Genomic DNA, 20627 nt, shown 5'->3' on the forward strand with positions numbered 1-20627 from the left:
TCTGCGTCATCTGACGCCACCCTCTTTCTTGTTCGGGAGGAGTCGCTCTCCTCCCCATCCTCTTCTTGCTCCCCCTCATGAGCGGAGGGGGTTTGGGTTTCCTCGGACCTGGTGTCTGGAGGTCCCCTTGGGCGAAGGCCTTCCCGGGCCTCCCTTTTCTTGCCTTTCCTTCTCCTTCTTCTCTGGTGCCTTATATGGTGCCACGGTCAACATCTCCTCCAGCATGGCCATCCTGGGGCCCTCGGGCAGTGGGGTCGGGCTGTTAATCTACATGGCTTTCTTTAGCCAGCACTGTGAGTGCGGTGAAGGAAGGAGTCAAGTCCCTTGTTAAAAGCCAAAAATCTGAACATATAAGATAAAATTGTGTTACCTCCCAAGGAGGGTGTGCGGTGTCGAAGTCGATGTCCTCCTCCTTGTCTGGCCAATCCTTTTTGGACTTGAACAGCACCTTCCACAGCTAGTCGTGGGTGGTACCATAGAAGCGGAGCACAGTGGCGGGGTCTTTGGGCTTGTAGGACCACATTGGAGCGGCCCGATGCTAGCAAGGAAAGAGGTGGCGACGAAGCATCACTTGAATCATGTTGGTCAGCTTGACCTTCGCCTTTATCATCCTGGAGATGCGTTTCTGCAGAGACTCCACCTCTGTGGTGGAGCCCCAAGTGAGGCTCTCCTTGGTCCAGGAGGTTAGCCTCGTGGGAGGTCCGAATCTGAATTCGGAAGCCGCTGCCCAACCTGCGCCATGTGGTTCGGTGATATAGAACCACTCCTCTTTCCAGATCTTGATGATATCTATAAAGGTACCTTCCGGCCACTCGACCCGAGGAAGCTTGCAGATCATCGCCCCCCTCCCCCCCGGCAGTCCGCTTGCTAGCCCTCAACTATCTTTGGCTTGACATTAAAGATCTTCAGCCACAAGCCTAAGTGTAGCTGGACCCGTAGAAAGGCCTCACAAATAACTATGAAGGCTGAAATATGCAAGAAGGAGTTTGGGGCGAGATCGTGGAAATCCAGCCCGTAGAAGAACATCAACCCCCTGACAAAGGGATGGAGCGGGAAGCCTAGCCCCTAGATAAAGTGGGGGATGAACATCACCCTCTCGCCTAGCGGGGCGTAGGGATGACCTGGCCCTCTTCCAGAGCTCGGTGGGTGACGTTGGTCGGGAGGTAGCCAGCATGTTGCAGCTCCTCAATGTCGTCGTTGGTGATGTTGGAGGCCTCCCACTTGCCTTTCGAACCAGATCCCGCTATGGCCGTATTGAGGAAATGGCTAGGAGGGATTCTTAGGAAGGGATGGGTCAGGGTGCTGCAGCTTAGTAGATTGGGAAAGCAACGGCGAGGGAGGAAGGGAAAGCATGCAGAGAAGACGGTGATTGTTTTGCTTTTATGGGTTGCTAATACCAACAGTCCCTTTATTGCGCCGTAGACTTCACGCTTCCTAATAAAATTGTGTTGTTATGCACGAGTGGGATAGCCCAAATCATTGATCATATCCCTTAAAAACAGGGCACGATCTCCATATTGATGGAACGTGCCAATGAAATAGCGGCCTTGAACCACGTATTGAGTTTTGTAACTGGTCGGTGGCAGCAACTGGTTGTGACCCTTTGCCAAAAGTTGTCAGATAAAGGCACTTTTATATTGGGAAGGCTGGCCTTCAGGATTAAGGTTACGTAAGCACTCCAGGGTCGATGACGTCGCTTTGTGAGTGTATGGCCGAAGATAATTCAGGCAACCTTTTGACGAAGAGAACTGGTCTACGAAGCTGATGACCCTTTGCATATACTTCGGCTTCGAAGACTAGTTCGGGGGCTAATGAGGGTGTCCTGGATAAGGGGGTCCTCAGCCTGCCGGCCTATCTTTCGTGGGCCGGACTGGTGGACTATTCCAGATTCTATTAAGGAAGGCCGGGCTCCAGATTATCCCGTGTCCTGAGAGGAAAACTCTGAAGACTTGGTGTGCACTTCAAGACAATATCAATGGCGTATGCGTGTCTATACCATGATTAGCAACCGACTATGTGTAACCTAGATATCCCTGGTGCCTATATAAACAAGAGGGTTTAGTCCGTAGAGGCTAGAAGAAGAAGAAGAAGAAGAAGAAGAAGAAGAAGAAGAAGAACCATCCTATTCATCTAGGGTTTAGTTCATCCGATCTCGTGGTAGATCAACCCTGTACACATCATATACCCATCAATATAATCAAGCAAGGCGTAAGGTTTTACCTCTTCGAGAGGGCCCGAACCTAGGTAAACATCGTGTCCTTCGTCTCCTGTTACCCATTGATCCTAGATCCATAGTTCGGGACCCCTACCCGAGATCCGTCGGTTTTGACACCGACACTCGGCCTTGAACTCATCCTGGGCTGCCCCATGCACGGCGACGAGGGTCCATGTGAAGTTGTCGGCCTTGTTGCGAATATGGAGTTTAACGTGAAACTCACCATCCGAACTGGCCAAAACATCCATAGTCCTTCTATTTACGCCAAGTAAAATGCCCCCAGAACGACCTCTAGACGGTCGTGAAACCCAAGTAAATTTTATCCCGAAGACAGTTAAGCAGACTCACTGAGAAATCATGTCTCTCCGTTTCAGAGATAGCCAAAAAATCTAAATTGTATTCCCGATTATATTCCGCAATGAATAAATGTTTAGCCAAGTCATGAAGACCTCTGCTATTAAAAAACATTCCATTCATGAGGAAACAATAGGAGATTTAGAACACTTCGCCCTCTTATGGGATTTACTAACTTTTTTTCAACGTGCGGTCTTTGATTTACGTCCGAATGTTGTAAGCTCAATCAATGAACTAAGCACGGGTTCATCTAGACCCACGTCTGAAACCGCTCCTACTAAAGGAGAGAGTAGCTGACCATCTGATGAGGCATGCAGCTCCTCCTCATCGGTACGGGAGGCATAAGGCTTGCTAGAAACACGTGGAGTAACTTTTAATCGGTATATTCAAAGTATTTCAAAGCGTTAGTTGAAATAGAAATATCCTTCTCACTCTTTCCAAGACTAACACCCACATTATTTAACTTAGAAACGATGACAGTGTTAGAAAAGGCTAGAAAGGATTTGGGTGACGACGTAATACCTTGGTTGTCGAGGTTGTGCGCTGCTTTACGCTGCATAGCCTTAGCCAAGGCGCCATCATCTGAACCGTCGTCGGCAACCGAATGCCGACAACTTCGGCGTGTAGGAGTCACCTCTAGCTGTGGTCGTGGCGTCGGCTCTGCTGCCGGAGGAGGGGATGCTGGTGGAGTAGTAACCCCTCCCCGACAGTCTCAACCGCTGGCTCTAGCAACGAGGCCGCCGTCATAAGCGTTTGTTTTACTGTCATTTCCTTTGAACTCCGTATCCTGTTTCAATCAAGTGATGGAGCAGGCGGGCGTCCGTGGCGGTCTCCCGTGACTCTAAAAAAAAGTGCATACAGCATGTAATCATAGATACTTACACGCCAGTAATGCTGGTGGCTACGGCCAGCCTACGACCAATTAGTCGAAAAGAAAATCAAACCATATACTGTGACAGCTATGCAGTCTCCAGCGCTGCAGCTTGCAAGACTGTCAACATGTGGACGCGCTTTGTTGTTTAACAAGTTTGGACGTGCTTGCAACGCCCAATGGCCACAGCTAGCTACACTGGCACTTAACAATGCTGAATATCATGCATAACGCGCCTTGCTAGCTGCTAAAACTTTCACAAGGAAGAAAAACAAGCGGACGAATTGTGGAGCTCCACGATTGTCTAATTGCACCTCAAAGCTCTCCTTTATACAGTATTTAGCACCCCAAGTCTTGCAAGCTCATTAGCAGATATAACATTCGTTAGCACATTGTTAATTCGGATTATTGATAGTGTATCACTTTAGAGAGGCTCAAGAGGCGATCGAGGGGGCGATCCGCGGCGGCCGGCGAGCTATATGACAGTTGTAACACAAATTAAAACTCGCTTTGAAGATTTCATCGCAACAACGCATTTTTTTTCTTTTTTCTTGGACAGGATAAATCAAAAGGTAGCCATACAGGTCATGTAAATGGTGTTTCAGATCTAAGTGCACGAATTAACTGACGCGCACTCGCACAGGCGCACACGAATTCAGCACAGTTTCAGTCCATGTTTCTATGTTTCTGTGTTGTCAGTTGTCACAAAAATGTTCTCAGTATCTTACCAATCATTTCCCATTTTCCTCTTCGAGATGGTACACAGTATTTGTATACTACTACTAGTGTTCTTTCTTGAGACTTTTGATATTTTGCTGACCCAATCTGCCGTTCCCCAGCTTGCACCCAGCACTAGCAGCCTTAGCTGTGCAAGGAACAATTTTGAGCTGCTCATCCCAACGGCCGTCCATATATAAGCACGTACGTACACATCGTCAGCCACTTGCGTACATGCTCCCTACCTACCTAGTCCCTACTCCCTACACTACGTCGCAGTGCAGCTAGCGTCCGTTGTTCCGTGCTTGCGTCGCGCCATTCGCCTCGATCGCTTGGACAGCAGTACGTACTCGCTGCATAATGTCGCGGGAGCAGGCGGCTGTCGTCAGGTCTCAGGAGGCCGCGCGGTGGTCGCCGTACCACGCGCCGGACGAGGAGGAGTCGGAGATCGTGGCGCAGTTCCTGACGGCGCCGTACCCGTGCTTCGACGGCGGCTGCTGCAGCTACGACTTCCTCGGCGAGCCCGACGTGTCGCTCGGGATCAACACGCTCTCCTACTGCGGCAGCGGGTCCAGCAGCTCCACCATCGACCTCAACCTCTCCGGGGAGGAGGAGGAGAGGATCAGTAAGCGTGCCGTCCCTTCGCCCGCCGGCTACCTCCTCAGCGACCGCAATGGCGACGGTGCCGCCGCAACGCCGAAGCGGAAGGTTTTTCAGGCCGGCCATGATCAGGGAGGGGATCTCGGACGGCACAAGAAGAAGGCTCGTGCTGCGGATCACAAGGCATGTGGCATAATAACGCAGCGTAATCCTGCCATAGTCGCAGGGTTTATTTGCCATAACGTGGCGAGGCTGATTCAGTTTGGCCGTGACCATGCAGGGGATCAAGTCTGTAACATGCAAGACGGTGCAGAAGCAGAGACCTAGCAGCAGCTACTTCTCGGACGAGTCCAATTGCTCCCAGGGGAACCGCGCCGAGGAGGCCAACGTCGCCGGCGGCGGCACCATGAAGGCGCGGGCCGGCCGCGGGTCTGCGGCCGATCCCCAGAGCCTCTATGCGAAGGTGAGCTCAATGCATGTGCAGCCCCGCAGGTCAATTCAATACGACCGTTTCAGTGGGTGGGTGTATACAAGGATTTGTTCAGAGTTTTGTTCTGTCCAATGCAGAGAAGAAGGGAGAGAATCAACGACAGACTCCGAGTCTTGCAGAAGCTGGTGCCCAACGGAACCAAAGTAGTAAATCGATTCTCTTTTGTCCACTTTGTGAAGCAAACTGAACTGCGGATTGTGCTAGTTATTAGCAGTATTTTCTGACTGTTGTGAAATTTCTTCACAGGTGGATCTCAGCACTATGCTGGAGGAGGCAGTCCTCTACGTCAAGTTCTTGCAGCTACAGATCAAGGTCAGCATAATGGTCATGGTTGTATTAGACCTTTCTTTCCTACGAACTTTGTGTGATCGTCACGTCTCTTACCAGAAAGGTTGCTTCATGATCAGGTGCTGAGTTCTGACGAGATGTGGATGTACGCGCCGCTCGCTTACAGCGGCATGAGCTTCGGAATCGATCTGAGGATCACCCCTCAGTGATGAGCCTGTTCTTTTAAAAAGAAAAATCCATGATGAACTTGACTCGCTTGATTTCCATCTCAACGAGGCGAAATCTAACCGTTCTGAAAGAGAATGAACTGTTAAGAACGATCCATGCTTACTAATGTAATACTGACGATGTTACAGAATTTCTGTACCCAAGAGTTTGCAATCTTCCTTTGCAAGAAGCCAAGAAGAAGCAATCTTCCGGTCACTCGACGGCATGTCTTCAGAATCACAAATGCAAACCAGGCTTTGATCTTCACAGGTCCTGCACTTTGTACATCAGCAGAACCTGTGCCGGGAACGGAAGTTTTTTTCAGTAGAGCACATGGCATGTTTTTGTAGGAGCTGCAGAAGACACGCATTATGTGACTGATATAATGTCAGAGTAGACTTCGTATTTTCTCCGGCTGATTATTGTTGGTGGAAGCAGAGGAATAATACTACTGGTGACACAAAATGTAAATTCCGCAATATCTCATAATGATGTATCAAAGATTAACGACCCGTCGGTGATTCTCTTCCTCGCTGACAATGCTACCTCGCCTACCAAAAAAAAAAGACAATGCTACCTCGTAGAAGCTCAGGGGTATATGAACTTAACACAAATTTTTAAAAAAATTATGGTGTACTCCCTCCGTCTGAAAATACTTGTTATCAAAATGAATAAAAGGGGATGTATCTAGATGTATTTTAGTTCTAGATACATCTTTTTTTGTCCATTTTGATGACAAGTATTTTCAAACGGAGGGAGTAACATTTGAGTCAGGTGTCACATGTGTATGACAATTGACAGGTAGACAAGAAATATCTGGATGTGAGTACTTCCTACATTTTTATTTACTCCGTTGACTGAAGTCAAACATTGTAAAGTTTAACCAAGTTTGTAGAAAGCAATATGGACATTTACAATAACAAATCTGTATTGATGTGAAAATATATTTAACGATGAATCTAATGGTATTGATTTGGTATTGTATATGTTAACATTTTTCTCTATAAACTTGGCCCAAGTTTGTAAAGTTTGACTTCGAACAAAGCTAACATGCGGAGTAAATAAAAATGAATGAATTATTAATTAAGCAAGAGTGATTGTATCTCAGTCCACCAAGGATCAAACACTAGGATTGACTATGTGTCACATGGGCAGATTATTCTTCCAGCAGGAGAACATTTTCGTTGATAGTGAGTGTTCTGCGAAAATGTTGGCGTGATAGTACCCATATTTATGTGTGTACATTGTACTCGGTATGTACAAGGTGTCTCTGCAAAAGAGGCCCGCGCATACAGCACGAATTAACTGACGCGCACTGACGAAGATGTGTGTGACGCTTTTGGGCCATCTAGTATGCAAGGCGGAAGGTGATACACGAGGAAGCATTTCAGAGCCCTCCACTGACGTATGCTTTTGTGCATAACTTTCTATCCAAGAAGCTACAATCAGCAGAGCACGTAAAAGGTCTCGGCTGTGGTCCGGCCATCAGCGGCGCCGGCACACCGATGGATACCACCTCCGGGAGGGTTTTGTGAAGCTTTTTTTTCTTTCTTTTTTTGAGGGGGTGTTTTGTTAAGCTGAATGTTGATGCTGCAGTCTGGAAGAATGGACGATGGGTGCGCGCGACGAGCAAGGGCAATACCTAGGAGCCTCGGCCTTGCATTGGTGCTTCAGGTACTCGACGACCCCGAGACGCTGGAGGCAATCGCTTGCCGTGAATCCATGACGTTGGCGAGCGACTTGAACCTGACTATGTTATGCGATGTGACAGACTGCTTGTCTGTACGTAGTACTAGTTCCAAACCTACAGGGAGATGGACTCGGCCGCTATGGTCAGGCGATTCTGGAGACGAAGGCTCGGGCGAGAGCCTCCCCTTCTGTTCAATTTCGCCACGAGACGATGGAATGCAACATGGAAGCACACTGTCTCGTGCGCTTCGCCGTGTCTCGTCTTGTGTCCAGACGGGATACAGACACCTGGAGAACGTTCGTTCTGTAAGATCATATATATCCAAAAAAAAAAAACTATGCTGCGGCATCGTATCATTTTATCATTATCATGTCAACCTCACTGCCAAGGCTATTTCGTGTCAACCTCACTGCCTGGAACTTACACCCGCGTCGCCTCTCCCTGGCGACACGGGGGGAACCGCTCCGGCGCCGCCACCTTCCCTCCTCCCTCCACCCCCCCACCTCGCCGCCGCCTGAGGAGACCGCCGGTGAAGCCCGGTCTGGCTCCAGGGAGGGTGGCGGCGGGGCCTCTCTCTGCGAGGCGCGGGAGCGCATCTGGCGCGCGGACGCGGCGGGCTTGGGCGGGCTCGCGGGCGCGGCTCTGGCTCGGGCTGGTGCAGCTCCGGCGGTCCGAGGGGTGTCGCGGCGCGGCGGCGGGCTCGCTCCGGCGCGGGCGGTCCGAGGGGGCGCGGGATCTGGCACTCCAGCAGGGGCGCCGTCAAGGGGAGGCGCGGATGCGCGCGGGCGTTGTGTGCGGCGCGCGTCGGGCGCGCGGGCGGGAGGTGGTTCGGCTCGGGAGGCACCGGGCAGGGCGGGCGTGACGCGAGGAGGAAGCCGGGGCGGCGGCCCCGGGGCTGGGAGCCATGGCATTTTGGCCGTGGTGTCCTGTGCGCTCGCTTCTCATTGGCAGCTTGAGGTGCTGCTGCTGTGGGTGCTGCGTGGTGAAGCTTGGTGGTCGGCGTTGGAGAGTGCAAGGCGCAACAGGAACGGCTTCAATGATCTCCACGCTTTTGGGTGGATCAGATCTGCAGGCCTCCATAGGGATGTGTGTGTTCCGGGCGAAAGCCTTGACCCGACTTTGCCGGTGCCGTCGACGGTGGCGCTTTCGGGCGCCGTTCCCTCCTTGAAGGCGTCGCTGTGGAACTCATCTTCTTCTACGTGGGGCTCGGGCTCTCCGGGTGAAAACCTAAGCTCCAGATTTCTGGAGCGGGCGACGGCGGCGTCTTCGTCGTTTCCCTCTTGGGGGCGTTGCTTGGGAGAGTTAGCTTGTGCTTGGTGCGTTTGGTTTTCTCCTACGTCGGGTTTGGTGGATGCCGGGGCAGCGGCCCCGGACGGCTGATGTGCGCCGAGGCGGCGGCCTCGGAAAGTGATGCACGGGGCGGCTCCATGGGGCGGGGTGACGGCTCGGCCTTGCTTGGGTGGCAATCTTGGTCCACTTGGGTGGCTGGCTTGTCGGTCCGGTCGACGCGTTCCAGAGAGGGCGGTCTGACCTTGCTTCGGGGCGGCGGCCCCGGATGTGGTGCGACGTTCGTGGTCTGCGAGCGGTTGCCCTGGGCAGCGTGGGCTGCGGGCAGCTGGGTTGTGTGGCGTTGCTGCTCGAGCGGAGCGGTGGTATGTCGGGGCGGCGGCCCCGGAAGGTGGTGTCGGTTGATTGCGTTGGGCGCGACGGAGCGGTGGATGTCGGGGCGGCGGCCCCGAGAGAATCACGGTGGCGTCCAGACTTCTGTGGCAACGATGATGGTGGGAGCGATGTCGGCGACGCGGCAATGGTTGCGATAGTCGGCTCTTCTTCGGCGTGTCCACGGTATTGCCTCGGTTTGTTTGTTGCTATGGAGTCGAAGCTGCGGCGGCGAGGCCCTGTGGTGTATGATGACTGGCTGCATGTGGCCTTTCGGCGATCTTCCGTGACGCCAGCCGTGCCTGGTTTCGTTCTTCTGAGTTTTTCGTCAGAATCGGAGCTGCGTTGTCTGTCCGCAGGTCGACATGTCGTTGATGAGGGTGGGCTTTGCCCTGTGTGTTTCAGTTTATGGGAGTGGGCTTGGCCCTTGTTGTTCCGGTTTTTGCCCGGTTTTCCATAATTAACTGGGCAATTCTCTTTCTGCTTAATTAATAGATGAGGCAATCTTTGCCTCCGTTTCAAAAAAAAAAAACTGCAAGTAGCCCATCGGGTGATGATAAATAAGCTCATCAAGCCAAGGGAGAATAACCAGCATGGACATCGTGACCACAACAAATGAGCAAGCAATTACCACCACTGAAAAATACACCATACATTCCAATTTTGAACCCAGAGAGCGCACACACAAACATTGTCTATCTTGATCTCCTGTTGCCAATTCACGCGTATTATTACTCAAGACCCCGCCAAAAAATCATCAAAAATGATTACATCGAGGCATGATTACAACATGAACACCACACAGGCTACAACTACAACCCTAATGTCCTATGTGCTGGCAACAATCAGGAACATTAGCTATACCTACAGCTAACCCTAAACAATTTGCTACAAAGGGATCACCACATTTCCCCCGAAAATAAGCATACACATATCCCGTTGCAATCATTACCGAGGGGACGTTCTTTACATCGATACTTTACACGACTGTTTGCCCATCCTTCTTCAATACGAAAACATGTTTAATGATTCCTTTCCGTTAGGCCTCGGTAGTGGACTGGGCTGAGGGTATGCGATTGAAAAATGCATGCCGTTCGGTGTATTATGAGCTGAAGAACCAGAACTAGACTTATAACTCGTCGGTGGAGGGGACAAGCTATGGGTATCCAAGGAGGTTGGAGCCGTCAAACGATGATGACCCAATGACCCAGAACATCTAGAGCTGCTTGTTTCACTGGTCGGAGAAGGCAATAAAACAATAACAAGGTCAAGATCTGTAACAGTGCAAACCTTTCATGGACAGATCAAACACCAAATTACAGACAGAGAAGTGTGAAGAAAGTACACACCCATTTGTATTTGCCTGTTTCCCTCTCACACAAGGCTCGGTCTTCCAGGACTTCTTTTCTCTTGAACAGTGTCCAGCATCCTGGCATTAACACTAAAAGTCATGAATGTCCATGCAAATATCGAAACTCAAGTGGATACATTAACTGAGGGAAGCTTACTGGGGATTTATTTCCTGCAGGAGAATGTACAGAAACGTGCTGGCTGAAGTGATTTGAATTTTGGATGAATGGGTGTTCCAGCAGCTTGCTTGCTGTAGGTCTCTCAGACGGGGTTCTCTTGAAGCAGCCTTTCAGAAAATCCTTCCCTTCTGATGATAAATTATCTGGAATTGGTGGGTCTTTATTCAACACCTTAAACATTGCAGCAGGCTGTTGCACCACAGAAAAGCAGATTACATGCTCAGAATCCCAAGACAGGGAAGGGAAATACCCAAATGTTGACATACTCCCCCCGTTTTTATTTAGTCCGCATATTAACTTTGACTGAAGTCAAACTTTATAAAGTTTGACCAAGTTAATAGAAAACAATATGAACATTTACAGCAAAAAATCTATATGATGTGAAAATATATTCAATGGTGAATCTAATGGTATTGATTTGGTATTGTATATGTTAATATTTTTCTTTAGAGTTTGTAAAGTTTGACTTTAGAAAAACCTAATATGCAGAATAAATAAAAAACGGAGTACATTACTTCTCCATTCGCAATTTTATTTAGGCCAATGTGCCAATGTGTGGCAATTATCATCATTCATACACAAAATTACTCCCTCCGTCCCACAATATAAGATGTTTTTGCAAGCTAAAACAGCTTGCAAAAACGTCTTATATTATGGGACGGTGGAGTAACTAATGAGAAGTGAGCTACCCTAATTACGTAAACCCAACTCATACAACACATCCTGATTTTACAAAACGGAGAAAGGTTTGAATTATTTACCCCTTCAAGACCACTCCAAGGAGGCTTGCCGGTGAACATCTCAATAATTGTGCAACCGAGGCTCCAGATATCAACGGCAAGATCGTAGCCTACATCTTTGACAAGTGTAGCCTGGACAACCTGGGATACAAATGCGCAAGTGTGACTGTGCCATATAGCAATGACCAATGAGATGCAGCTTACAGCTCTATGAAACAAACCAAAAGGCAAAACCAAAAATATGTAAATCTAAATGCCAACTTGGCAGTATGCCCAATGATGTGATCTTACAGTAAAATGTCCATTCAAACTAAATGATTTCATATCAAGCAAGATTGCAGACCAAAAATGCTATCAGGTTTAGAAGAAAAAGAAGTCCACGTTGCAATCTTGAACTACTGCACAAGACACAAGTTCACATTTCACTTTGAACTTGTAAACTGCTTATTTCAATCCTAAATTGTGAAATCGGTGTTTTTTTTACCCCTTAACGATAGTTCAGGGTTGAAGACCGGAAATAAACGGTTTACGAATTTAAGGTTCAAACGTGAACTTCTGTAGTTTAAGGATGTTAAGTGGATGTTCTTTCTTAATTTCGAGACATATAAAGTTAGTAAAGGTCGTCACAAAATCTAATCTATGTGGGATGATAAGCATCCCTTGAGCATATTTTCACATGTTTAAGTTATCGGCGTCATTTTATGGAAATTATAATACCTTAGGCAGGCTGAATGTTCGAGAAATCAGCTCTCTTAGGTGCTGTAGCAAACACATTGCATGAAAATAAAGTTCCATTAAATGCATGAATCGCTTTTGAGAATTTGGAACATCTGCTTTTCTTTCCAGAGCGCCATGTCCACAGGAAAACTACATGAAATGGATGTAAGCATGTTTGGTGGGCTACACACAGTTTCTCTGCTTGAGAAGTCATTATTTTACATTGCGCAAATGCAGTTCAACCTTAAATGTTAAAATTATTGGCATGGCTAGACAGGATAGGTATCAACCACTTGGTCAAACCTAATCAGAGAACCGAACTCACACCATCTCGAGTGCTTTACTCCCAAAATCATCCACCTGCACATATTAACGGTTGAGACCTTGTCATGGCTTCAATGCAGGCCCAGGGGAATATGCTGTAAGTACCTTGCTGGCATTGTCAGTGTGACGTCCACCTCTAGCAGCCTAGACTCAAGAGTTATGACCTTATCAAGGTGTTTTCACATGCCATTAGCGCAGCACAGGCTATAACCATGTTGGTCTTCCTCATGCGCAATGAGACGATGACTGCACTAAAGCGTCATTCCTTTAGGAGTCAAGCTTCATGGTTCAGTAACAATTCAGTTTCAGCAGCAAGCTTTCAACAAATTTCATGTATCAACAAACTCAGGTTTCAGGTTTTCACGAGAACTGAGCGCTAGCTCGGTGGTGGGAGTTTACGGTGGTAAACTCACCGACACGCGTTTGAACCCGTGGGGTGCTATCTGCATGAAATCCGCAGAAAGGGAGGGATCCATTCCCCTTTAACCACGTTTTTGGTTTCAGGTTTTGCTACTGTGTTACAAGAATGTTTCAGGCTTCAGAACAAAGTTCTAACACATGGGTTTCAAAACTTACAACAGGGTACCAAGTGTCATGTGGATTTCAGCAAGTTTCAGATCCCTGGAATTGATCTATCATGTAGTTTTCATAAAGTTTTGACAAAGTTTCAGGAGGTTTTGAGCTAGTTTCAGTTAATTACTCACAAGAAAAGACGGTAGGCCCCTGGGTTAAATTTCTCTTAAGAGAGTATTTACAGCCTATTTGCAAGGTTGAAGCTGCATATCGACCGCGGTGACCTCAAGGCTGAGGGAGTGAGAAGAGAAGCAAACAAGCATACGTCATAACAGAAGCTCCATTAATAGTGACTATCTACACAGCCATGGTGGTTCCCAAATCTTTTCATGAACATGCAGGAGAGCTGCACGTGAATATATTAAGCAAGAAAGAGTTTACAGACCCAATATATGAAAACGACCTCCCTTATACAGAACCTAGAGAGAGGAAACTACAGAGACAAAAAAAAACGACCTCCTCACTAAACAGAAGATTTAATCCATCAGACTCTTAGCTGGCTCCGACAGCCAACAACAACCTGTACTTATCCTTGATATTGCCGTATGTGTTGAAGATTGTGGAACTCATGATTGAAGATTCCACCATTGAGTTCCTTCTGAATCCTCCTGGTGGTGCCCAAATCTGACTCAGAAGAGGCAGTAGCGATTGCGATCCAGCATCAAAGGGAAGTGTGAAGGAGACCCAGGTAAAGGTGGATGGAGGAGTGTGATGCCGTCACCATCATCCTTTATTTCTTGGAAACAACATCACGACATCCAACATGAGGAATGGAGTAGGCGTGTCAATCCTACATGGCAGAGGAAAGGCAGCGAGGGTGCCGGAACTGAACCGAGTGCTGCATTGCCATTGACTTCGGAGTTATGGGTACTAGGTAGCCACTAGTTTTGGGACTGGGATGAATGTATATAGGACAAATCCCATTGTTGGGTTATAGATGGATCAAACAAACCTTATTGAAATGCCCAGTTGGGTGGGACTATCAAAGGATCATCTTCCGATAGTTCTTTTCTAAGCAAAATGTGAAATGGATGGAACAATTCAAGGCCCCCTATATGTGTTTTTGGTATGCAAAAAGGTGATTCTAGCTCCAACTGAAGAAGCCTAAGATTGGAGGTAGCCCTATTTGATCTAACAGACCCAGCTACAACCTGGAAGCTTTCGATGAGCATGAGCCTCGCCGAAACAGGCTTAACTGCTTTATATGTGTTCTTGAGTAGTGCAGTGGACTAATGCATTACATTTTTCGAGAAAACGTGAAAGACCTTTGCGTTTCATTTCATTGAAAAGGCAGGAGTTTGGGTTACAATCCTCCTAGGAGGCAATCATACAATGCAAAAGCGCGAAATCAGTGTACATCCCAGGTTTGGGGGGTGAGGCCAAGAAGCCCCAGCGCTCCGGCTCTGGCCCAGAGGGCCACCTCCTCCTTGATCTTGGTCATCAGTGCAGCAATTGAGGGGCTGGCTCTCTCGAAGACACAATCATTCCGGTGTTTCCAAATCATCCAGGGTATGAGCAGGGTCGCGGAGGCGAGGCCCTTGCGCATGGGCTTGGGCGTGAGCTGCCTCGCGGAGAGCCACCAAGAATTGATCGATGGCTCGCTGCCGAGCGGGTTGCAGGGTACCCTCAACCAGCACAGTACCTCGTACCATATCTGCCCTGAGAATGGGCAGGCGAGGAGATGTTGGATGGTTTCCGGCGCCTGGTCGCATAGCGAGCAGCACGCGGGGTGCTGCAGGCCGCGGCGGGCGAGGCGGTCAGCAGTCCAGCACCGATCGAGATGAGCAAGCCAATGGAAGAATCGGACGCGAGGCGGTGCCCGGCACTTCCAAGTAAGCTTCCAGGCATGCGGCCAGGTAGGCAGACTGGGCAGTGTAGGTGCCCTTCAAGCTCCACTTCCAGTTCAGGCGATCCGGCTCGGCAGAAAGCGTCGTGTGCTCGATCAGGTGCCATAGCTGTAGGTATTCGCCGATCTCCTGTATACCGATGGTGCCCTGGATGTCATGCGCCCAACGGTTAGCCCGAAGGCCGTCCGCAACCATCCGCAGTTTTCGGCGGCACTTTGGGATGCAGGAGTATAGCCATGGCGCGATCTTGCGGACCGAGCGGCCTGCGATCCAGCGGTCATCCCAGAACAAGGCCTGCACGCCATTTCCGATTTGCATGGTTGTCGAGGCGAAGAAGAAGGCACGCTCGTCATCGGAGAACTGTAGATCAAGGCCGCTCCAAGCTCTGGTGTTGTCAGTGCGGCTTAGCCACAGCCAACATGTGCGTAGCACGAGGCCGGTCCGCTCGAGGTTGTGGACGCCTAGTCCTCCAAGTGAGATCGGGCGAGCGACGCGCTGCCAGTTAACGTGGCAATTGCGGCTTCCGCGCGTCCAGCCCAGAGGAATCCCCTCTGGATTTTCTCGAGCGCCTTGATGATCCTCTTCGGAGGTGCTAGCACCAGCAGCTGATGGATAGGGATTGCGCTGAGCACGGCCTTGACAAACGCGAGGCGGCTGGCCTTGTTCATGAGCCGCGGCTTCCACATAGGGAGCATGCCGGCGGTTTTGTCGACCACGGGCTGAAGTTGAGCTGCGGAGGGGCCGCCTGATCGTCGATGGGATGCCAACGTAGGTGATCGGCAAGTCCACGATGGGGCAGCCAAGCAACCCGATGACGGGCGCCACCTCGTCGTCATCGCAGCCAATAAGGGTGGACGAACTCTTTAGGAAGTTCAACCGGAGGCCCGAGGCACATCCAAAGAGCTACAGGATTGCTTGAACCGCCAGGATGTCGCACATAGCGATACGGCGGGGATTGGTCGCCGGGGGTGAAGCTGTTGCAGGATGCCCAGCTCGGTAGCGCGGCGTAGGAGGCGGCCAAGCGTGTCGACCGCTAGGACGAATAGCTGGGGAGGGAGGGGATCGCCCTGTCGAAACCCGCATCAGTGCCAAATGGCCGGGCCGGGCTTGCCGTTCAGGAGCACCTTGGTGCTGGCCGAGGAAAGAAGAATGGCCAGCCAGTCCAGGAAACAGAAACTGTGATGCAATTTACTTTGGCTGGTGTCAACAAATTAGAATGCACAAGTATTTTCTGCACGTCAGTAAAAAAACAATGCCTACTACGCTTGAAGAAATTAACCTTGGCACGATGACGAAAAAGAAAAACAATGATTAATATAAAGACTAACTAGTTCGCACCTCAGGGGCCATCCAGTATGGTGTTCCTTTCAGTGAAAGATTTGGAGCTGCAGTGCTCAACTGAAAAGAAGAAGAAACAGTCAAGGAAATTAATTAGAAAAGTAGCACCATGGCAAATAAGGAAAACCTGAAATCACAAGTCCAATAGAAAAATAAACTGTGTAATAGTAAATTCATTGCCTCTCAGAGTATGCACTAAAAATATAACTATAGAAGTAAGGAATACCAAAGTTAATGTCATATCAAAGTATCAAACTAGTTCGAAATAATAACCAATAGTCCAATCCAACTAAGAAATATTGAAATGTTTTACCAAGTACTCATATCAAATGTCAAATTTACGCTTAACAGCTTATGGCATACATAATGCTCAGGTAGTCATAATGTGACGTAAAATTAAAGATAGGCAAATGTTCATCTGTGTCTAATCCTTCTCAAAGTGACTACTGAGTACTTATGTGCAAAGTGCTGATGCTGTCAGAAATTATAAGCCAAGACGCAAAGTGGAACTCACATGCTTAGCCATTCCAAAGTCTGCCAATTTAACCACGCCATTGACATCAACAAGCAAATTTGCTCCTTTAATGTCCCTGCAAAAGTATAATAATTTTATCTACATCCATCATCCATGTGTCATTTTAGCCAACCAATACTTGCTAACAGACAATAGTGGGATCAGAATCAGCCCTTAAGATGTGGATAGAGCTGTACAAGAAGCTCAAGAAAACAAAATGAACTGAATGCAGAATAAAGTTGGAAGGGCAAAATAGGACCAAGCAGTCTGACAATTTGTATAAGGGGAAAACAAGAGGTAATGTAAACAATTGAACAAAGGTAAGGTTCAGAAAGTTAGGAAACGGCCAGTGGCAAACAATTATCAAATAAAAAACAAATAATGAAAAAGAAAAATTACCTATGCATAATTTTTTGGCTATGTAGGAAAGCAAGACCGTTAAGGATATGGCGAGTGAAGTTGCGGACAACTGATTCTGTCATTGCACCACAATGTTGACTAATGTACTTATTAATTGAACCCGGATGAACATATTCCAGGTATATGTAGAATCTATCTTCAGTCTGCAATATGTCCACATCACCATCAATAGCAAAAGTATATAGCACTGTTAATTCCCTCACTGTGGGCAAGTAGAACTTACAGTTTCACTGCCGTAGTACTGCACTATGTTTTCATGCTTAAATTGGCTAAGGAATTTAATTTCCTGAAACAAAGGTGATGGACAATCAGAGAACGTGCAAAATTGCATGATCCTTGGATAGCATAAGAAAATAGTGGTGTACAGTTATTGCCCAACCAAGTTCCAGAAAAATGGAACAAGTACGGTCAGAGTTTTACATATACTTAAGTATTGTATAGTAGTAAATGCAAGGCAAACCAAATGTGAGCATAAGCAAAGATATGCTTCTTAATCCTCGACAAGAAAAGAGAACATTAAACAATCACATTGAACAAGACCAATGATCTCCATACTGCAGAAATAAGAAACATCAACACAAGTATGGCCGAACCTGTTCCAATTGCTTCAGAGACTCAACTGATTTTGCGTCATCAGGAATTATGTTAACCTCTTTCATGGCACAAAGAGCTCCGGTGTGCCTGTATGTTGGTGTGACGGTATGTTCAAAATTTAGAGAAGCGGTTACTACAATAAAAATGGAATATAGCATACCTATTGGTAGCTTCATATACACAGCCATATGTGCCACTGCCGATGAGCTTCCTTTTTTGCCACTGACCAGCCATTGAGGGCGTTTCAACTTTTGGAACTGATGGGTGGCTAAAATTTGTTTGCTTTGGGCTCATTGAAACAGGAGGAAGAGGTAATGGGTGAAGATTGGCATTCGGAATGCTCTCAGAACGAGAAGTGTGGTTCTCTGGGAAGAAGTTTGCATGCATTGGTGATGGAGGTGCACTTGGGTATCTTGATCTAAGAGCAGGACTTCTCAAAGGACTAGACCGAGGAGATCGCTCCTGGCCACCCACAAATTTTTCAGGTGAGGTGGAAGGGGGTGAAGATCCTGATTGATCTGAAGACCATGGTGATGGTGCTGACAATATATTGCTACCTTGGATGGATATTGCAGCAGATGAGAAGTCTACATTACTCAACCTTCGAGGACTCTGTACAGGACTTGAAAACCCGCTGCTCGGGGCACTTTTAGCAGGAATATTCAACCTAAAGTTCAAAGTTTCAGTTGGGCCATCCTGGAACTTCTCTTTATATGTCTTTCTCCGTTGGCCACAGGTGGCCCCATGTGTGCCAGCTGACCGTAAGTCATTGTGCTCATGAATCTTTTGAACACTTTGGGGCATAAATCTATCACCAGAGACATTAACATCAGAAACATGGTCAGATATGGTCGAGTTAATCTGATCAGTGTGGCATGACAACAGATTTGTTTTTTAATAATCATGTTCATGTTGAATCTTCTTTACTAGCAGCTTCATGGAAGTTAATCAAAGCAAATTACACTTCACTGACTTCAGTACTGAAACAATCTCAGTCACTCATCAGTAAAATCACAATCTGAGCCAGCTTTTCCTTTCATGTCAAGATCTAATAAATTGGCAAGTAGCTTAACCAAGCATCATCAAGTATAAATGTTATGGGGTATCATAGCACCAAACAGCAAATTGTCTCAACTCGTTCTGGGGGTCCAAAACCACAATAACTCTTCGTGACATATCATCCAAATTTCGCTAAGGTGCTATGATCTCCTAGTCATAAGCTAATAAGTTCACAGAAAGCACAAAACCCTCTTGGTAGAATGCAACTATGCAGCAATGTATGTCTGAAGCCCTAATCCATTTCAGATCGTCAACATGGTTAGACTATATCAAAGGCCATCTTCCCTGGTCTCTCAATCCCTGGTCATCTTATTGTTCACCTAAACTGTTCTCACCAACCTCACAACATTCTGCCCTACAAAGTGGTCAAAATGCTACTAGTGTGGCAGTTTTAGTATATAGTGTCATGTGTCATGCCTTCTTATATGCCCATATTGTTGGTAACCCCAACCTCATTCAGAAATCACTGCTAGTGGCATCGTTGCTAACACCCTAATCGATTCATCGGTACTAAAACAGAACTAACAAGGTTACGCCGTTTATACAAACTTGAACAGCAAAGGAAGGAAGCTTGAAGCATCTACTAGTACAAAACACAAAAAATGCATCCCCACCTTGGAAACGTGGACGGCCTCTCGCCTCCAGTCTCTGCAGCCACTAGGAACTCGGCCGATCCGTTGCAATCCCCGTCGAACATCCTCGGGGAGGGGAGCGGCCTCCCAGGCCCTCGGCACGGCGAGTCGTCCTGGTGGGGCAGCGGCAGGGGGTGAGGCAGCAGCATGGGCGTGGAGGACGACCTGGCCGGCGCCGCCTCCATCATGTTACTCGGCGACCTCGAGATCGGCGTGGAGCTGGCGGTGGCGAGGCCGGACCAGACCGCGTCCCTCCTGGCGGGGTAGGAGGAGGAGGAGGGCGGGGCGGCGTGCGAGTCGTCGAGGCGGAGCGCGGAGACCCCGACCTCGATGTCGTCGACATGGCGCAGGCGGTGCTGCCTGGTGAGGCGGGGCTGGTGGTCGGGCCCGGCGCCGAGGTCGCCGGCGCCGCCGTGGCGGGGGATGCGGGAGGTGGAGGCGCGGGCGGGGGACGCGGGCGTGGAGGCGGAGGAGGAGGAGGGGCGGTGGGCGGAGCGCTTCCACCAGGGCATCGGGAAGGGGGGAGGGGCTTATGGGGGGGCCGCGGACGAAACCCTAGTTAGGGGCCACAGTGGTAATGGCGGGGTGGGGTGGGGGAAGGAGGGGGGCAGGGGATCGGTGGCTGGAGACGACGACCCCCGCCATTTGGGCTTTGTTTTCTCCTTTCTCGCGAGGGGGGGAGGGACCGGGCGGGGAGTTGGTTTGCTCTCCCTCTCTCTGCTGGTATTCTTTTTTCCTCCACTCAGGTTTGGTCCGGGGCCACGCGGCTTGGGGAAGAAGTCCAGCGAGTCAATGTCTCCGGTTACACGTCGCACACTGCACACAGCCTGCCTTCCTTGCTCCTTCCCCGTTTCTTCCGTCTCTCTACTCGCTTCCGTTTGGCCTGACGGTCTTTTCTTAGAGTAAAATCGCACACATCTTTTTCTTCTCATGGTGATGATGTGAAGGACGCAAGCGTTTCATCACCTTGTTGACACGGCCAAATCGAGAAGATTGTCAATCTAACGGAGAAGTCTTCGGACGCTGATTGGATGACTTTGAGTGTTGACTTAGTCCTCTCATGGATGCACGATAGTACTACTACAATACTATATGCCCCATTTTCATACCACGTGGCGCAGGCACCGTTGGCGTTGATAAGCGAATTGCATGAGGTAAATAAATATATCGATTCCATATGTAAGGGTAGTGGTACCACCTCAGTTTTTGTTGGGATATCCTTCTTATGTGTGGTGGCTGCGTGGTGTGC

General features: G+C 48.7%; 1 protein-coding gene, 1 long non-coding RNA gene and 1 pseudogene across 2 annotated transcripts; 1 reads left to right on the forward strand and 2 right to left on the reverse strand.

Annotated features, from left to right (window-relative positions):
• The window catches only part of LOC123115061 (uncharacterized), a 67126-nt pseudogene that overhangs the window by 40331 nt on the left and 6168 nt on the right, over positions 1-20627 (reverse strand).
• On the forward strand, positions 5342-6267 carry LOC123113418 (uncharacterized). The gene is made up of 2 exons (XR_006456016.1): positions 5342-5559; positions 5655-6267. It is a non-coding gene; the product is annotated as an uncharacterized lncRNA (long non-coding RNA).
• On the reverse strand, positions 9783-19970 carry LOC123113417 (mitogen-activated protein kinase kinase kinase 5). The gene is made up of 11 exons (XM_044534645.1): positions 19361-19970; positions 17848-18495; positions 17687-17774; positions 17317-17379; positions 17073-17236; positions 16674-16749; positions 16160-16219; positions 11382-11501; positions 10600-10809; positions 10441-10520; positions 9783-10325 (listed from the first exon to the last, which is right to left on the reverse strand). Exons 1-11 carry the CDS (start codon positions 19888-19890, stop codon positions 10097-10099), a joined length of 2268 nt encoding a protein of 755 aa, XP_044390580.1. The 5' UTR covers positions 19891-19970; the 3' UTR covers positions 9783-10096.

The sequence above is a fragment of the Triticum aestivum genome, chromosome 5B, assembly GCF_018294505.1.
Source record: "Triticum aestivum cultivar Chinese Spring chromosome 5B, IWGSC CS RefSeq v2.1, whole genome shotgun sequence".
In the NCBI taxonomy this organism is placed as follows: Eukaryota; Viridiplantae; Streptophyta; class Magnoliopsida; order Poales; family Poaceae; genus Triticum; species Triticum aestivum.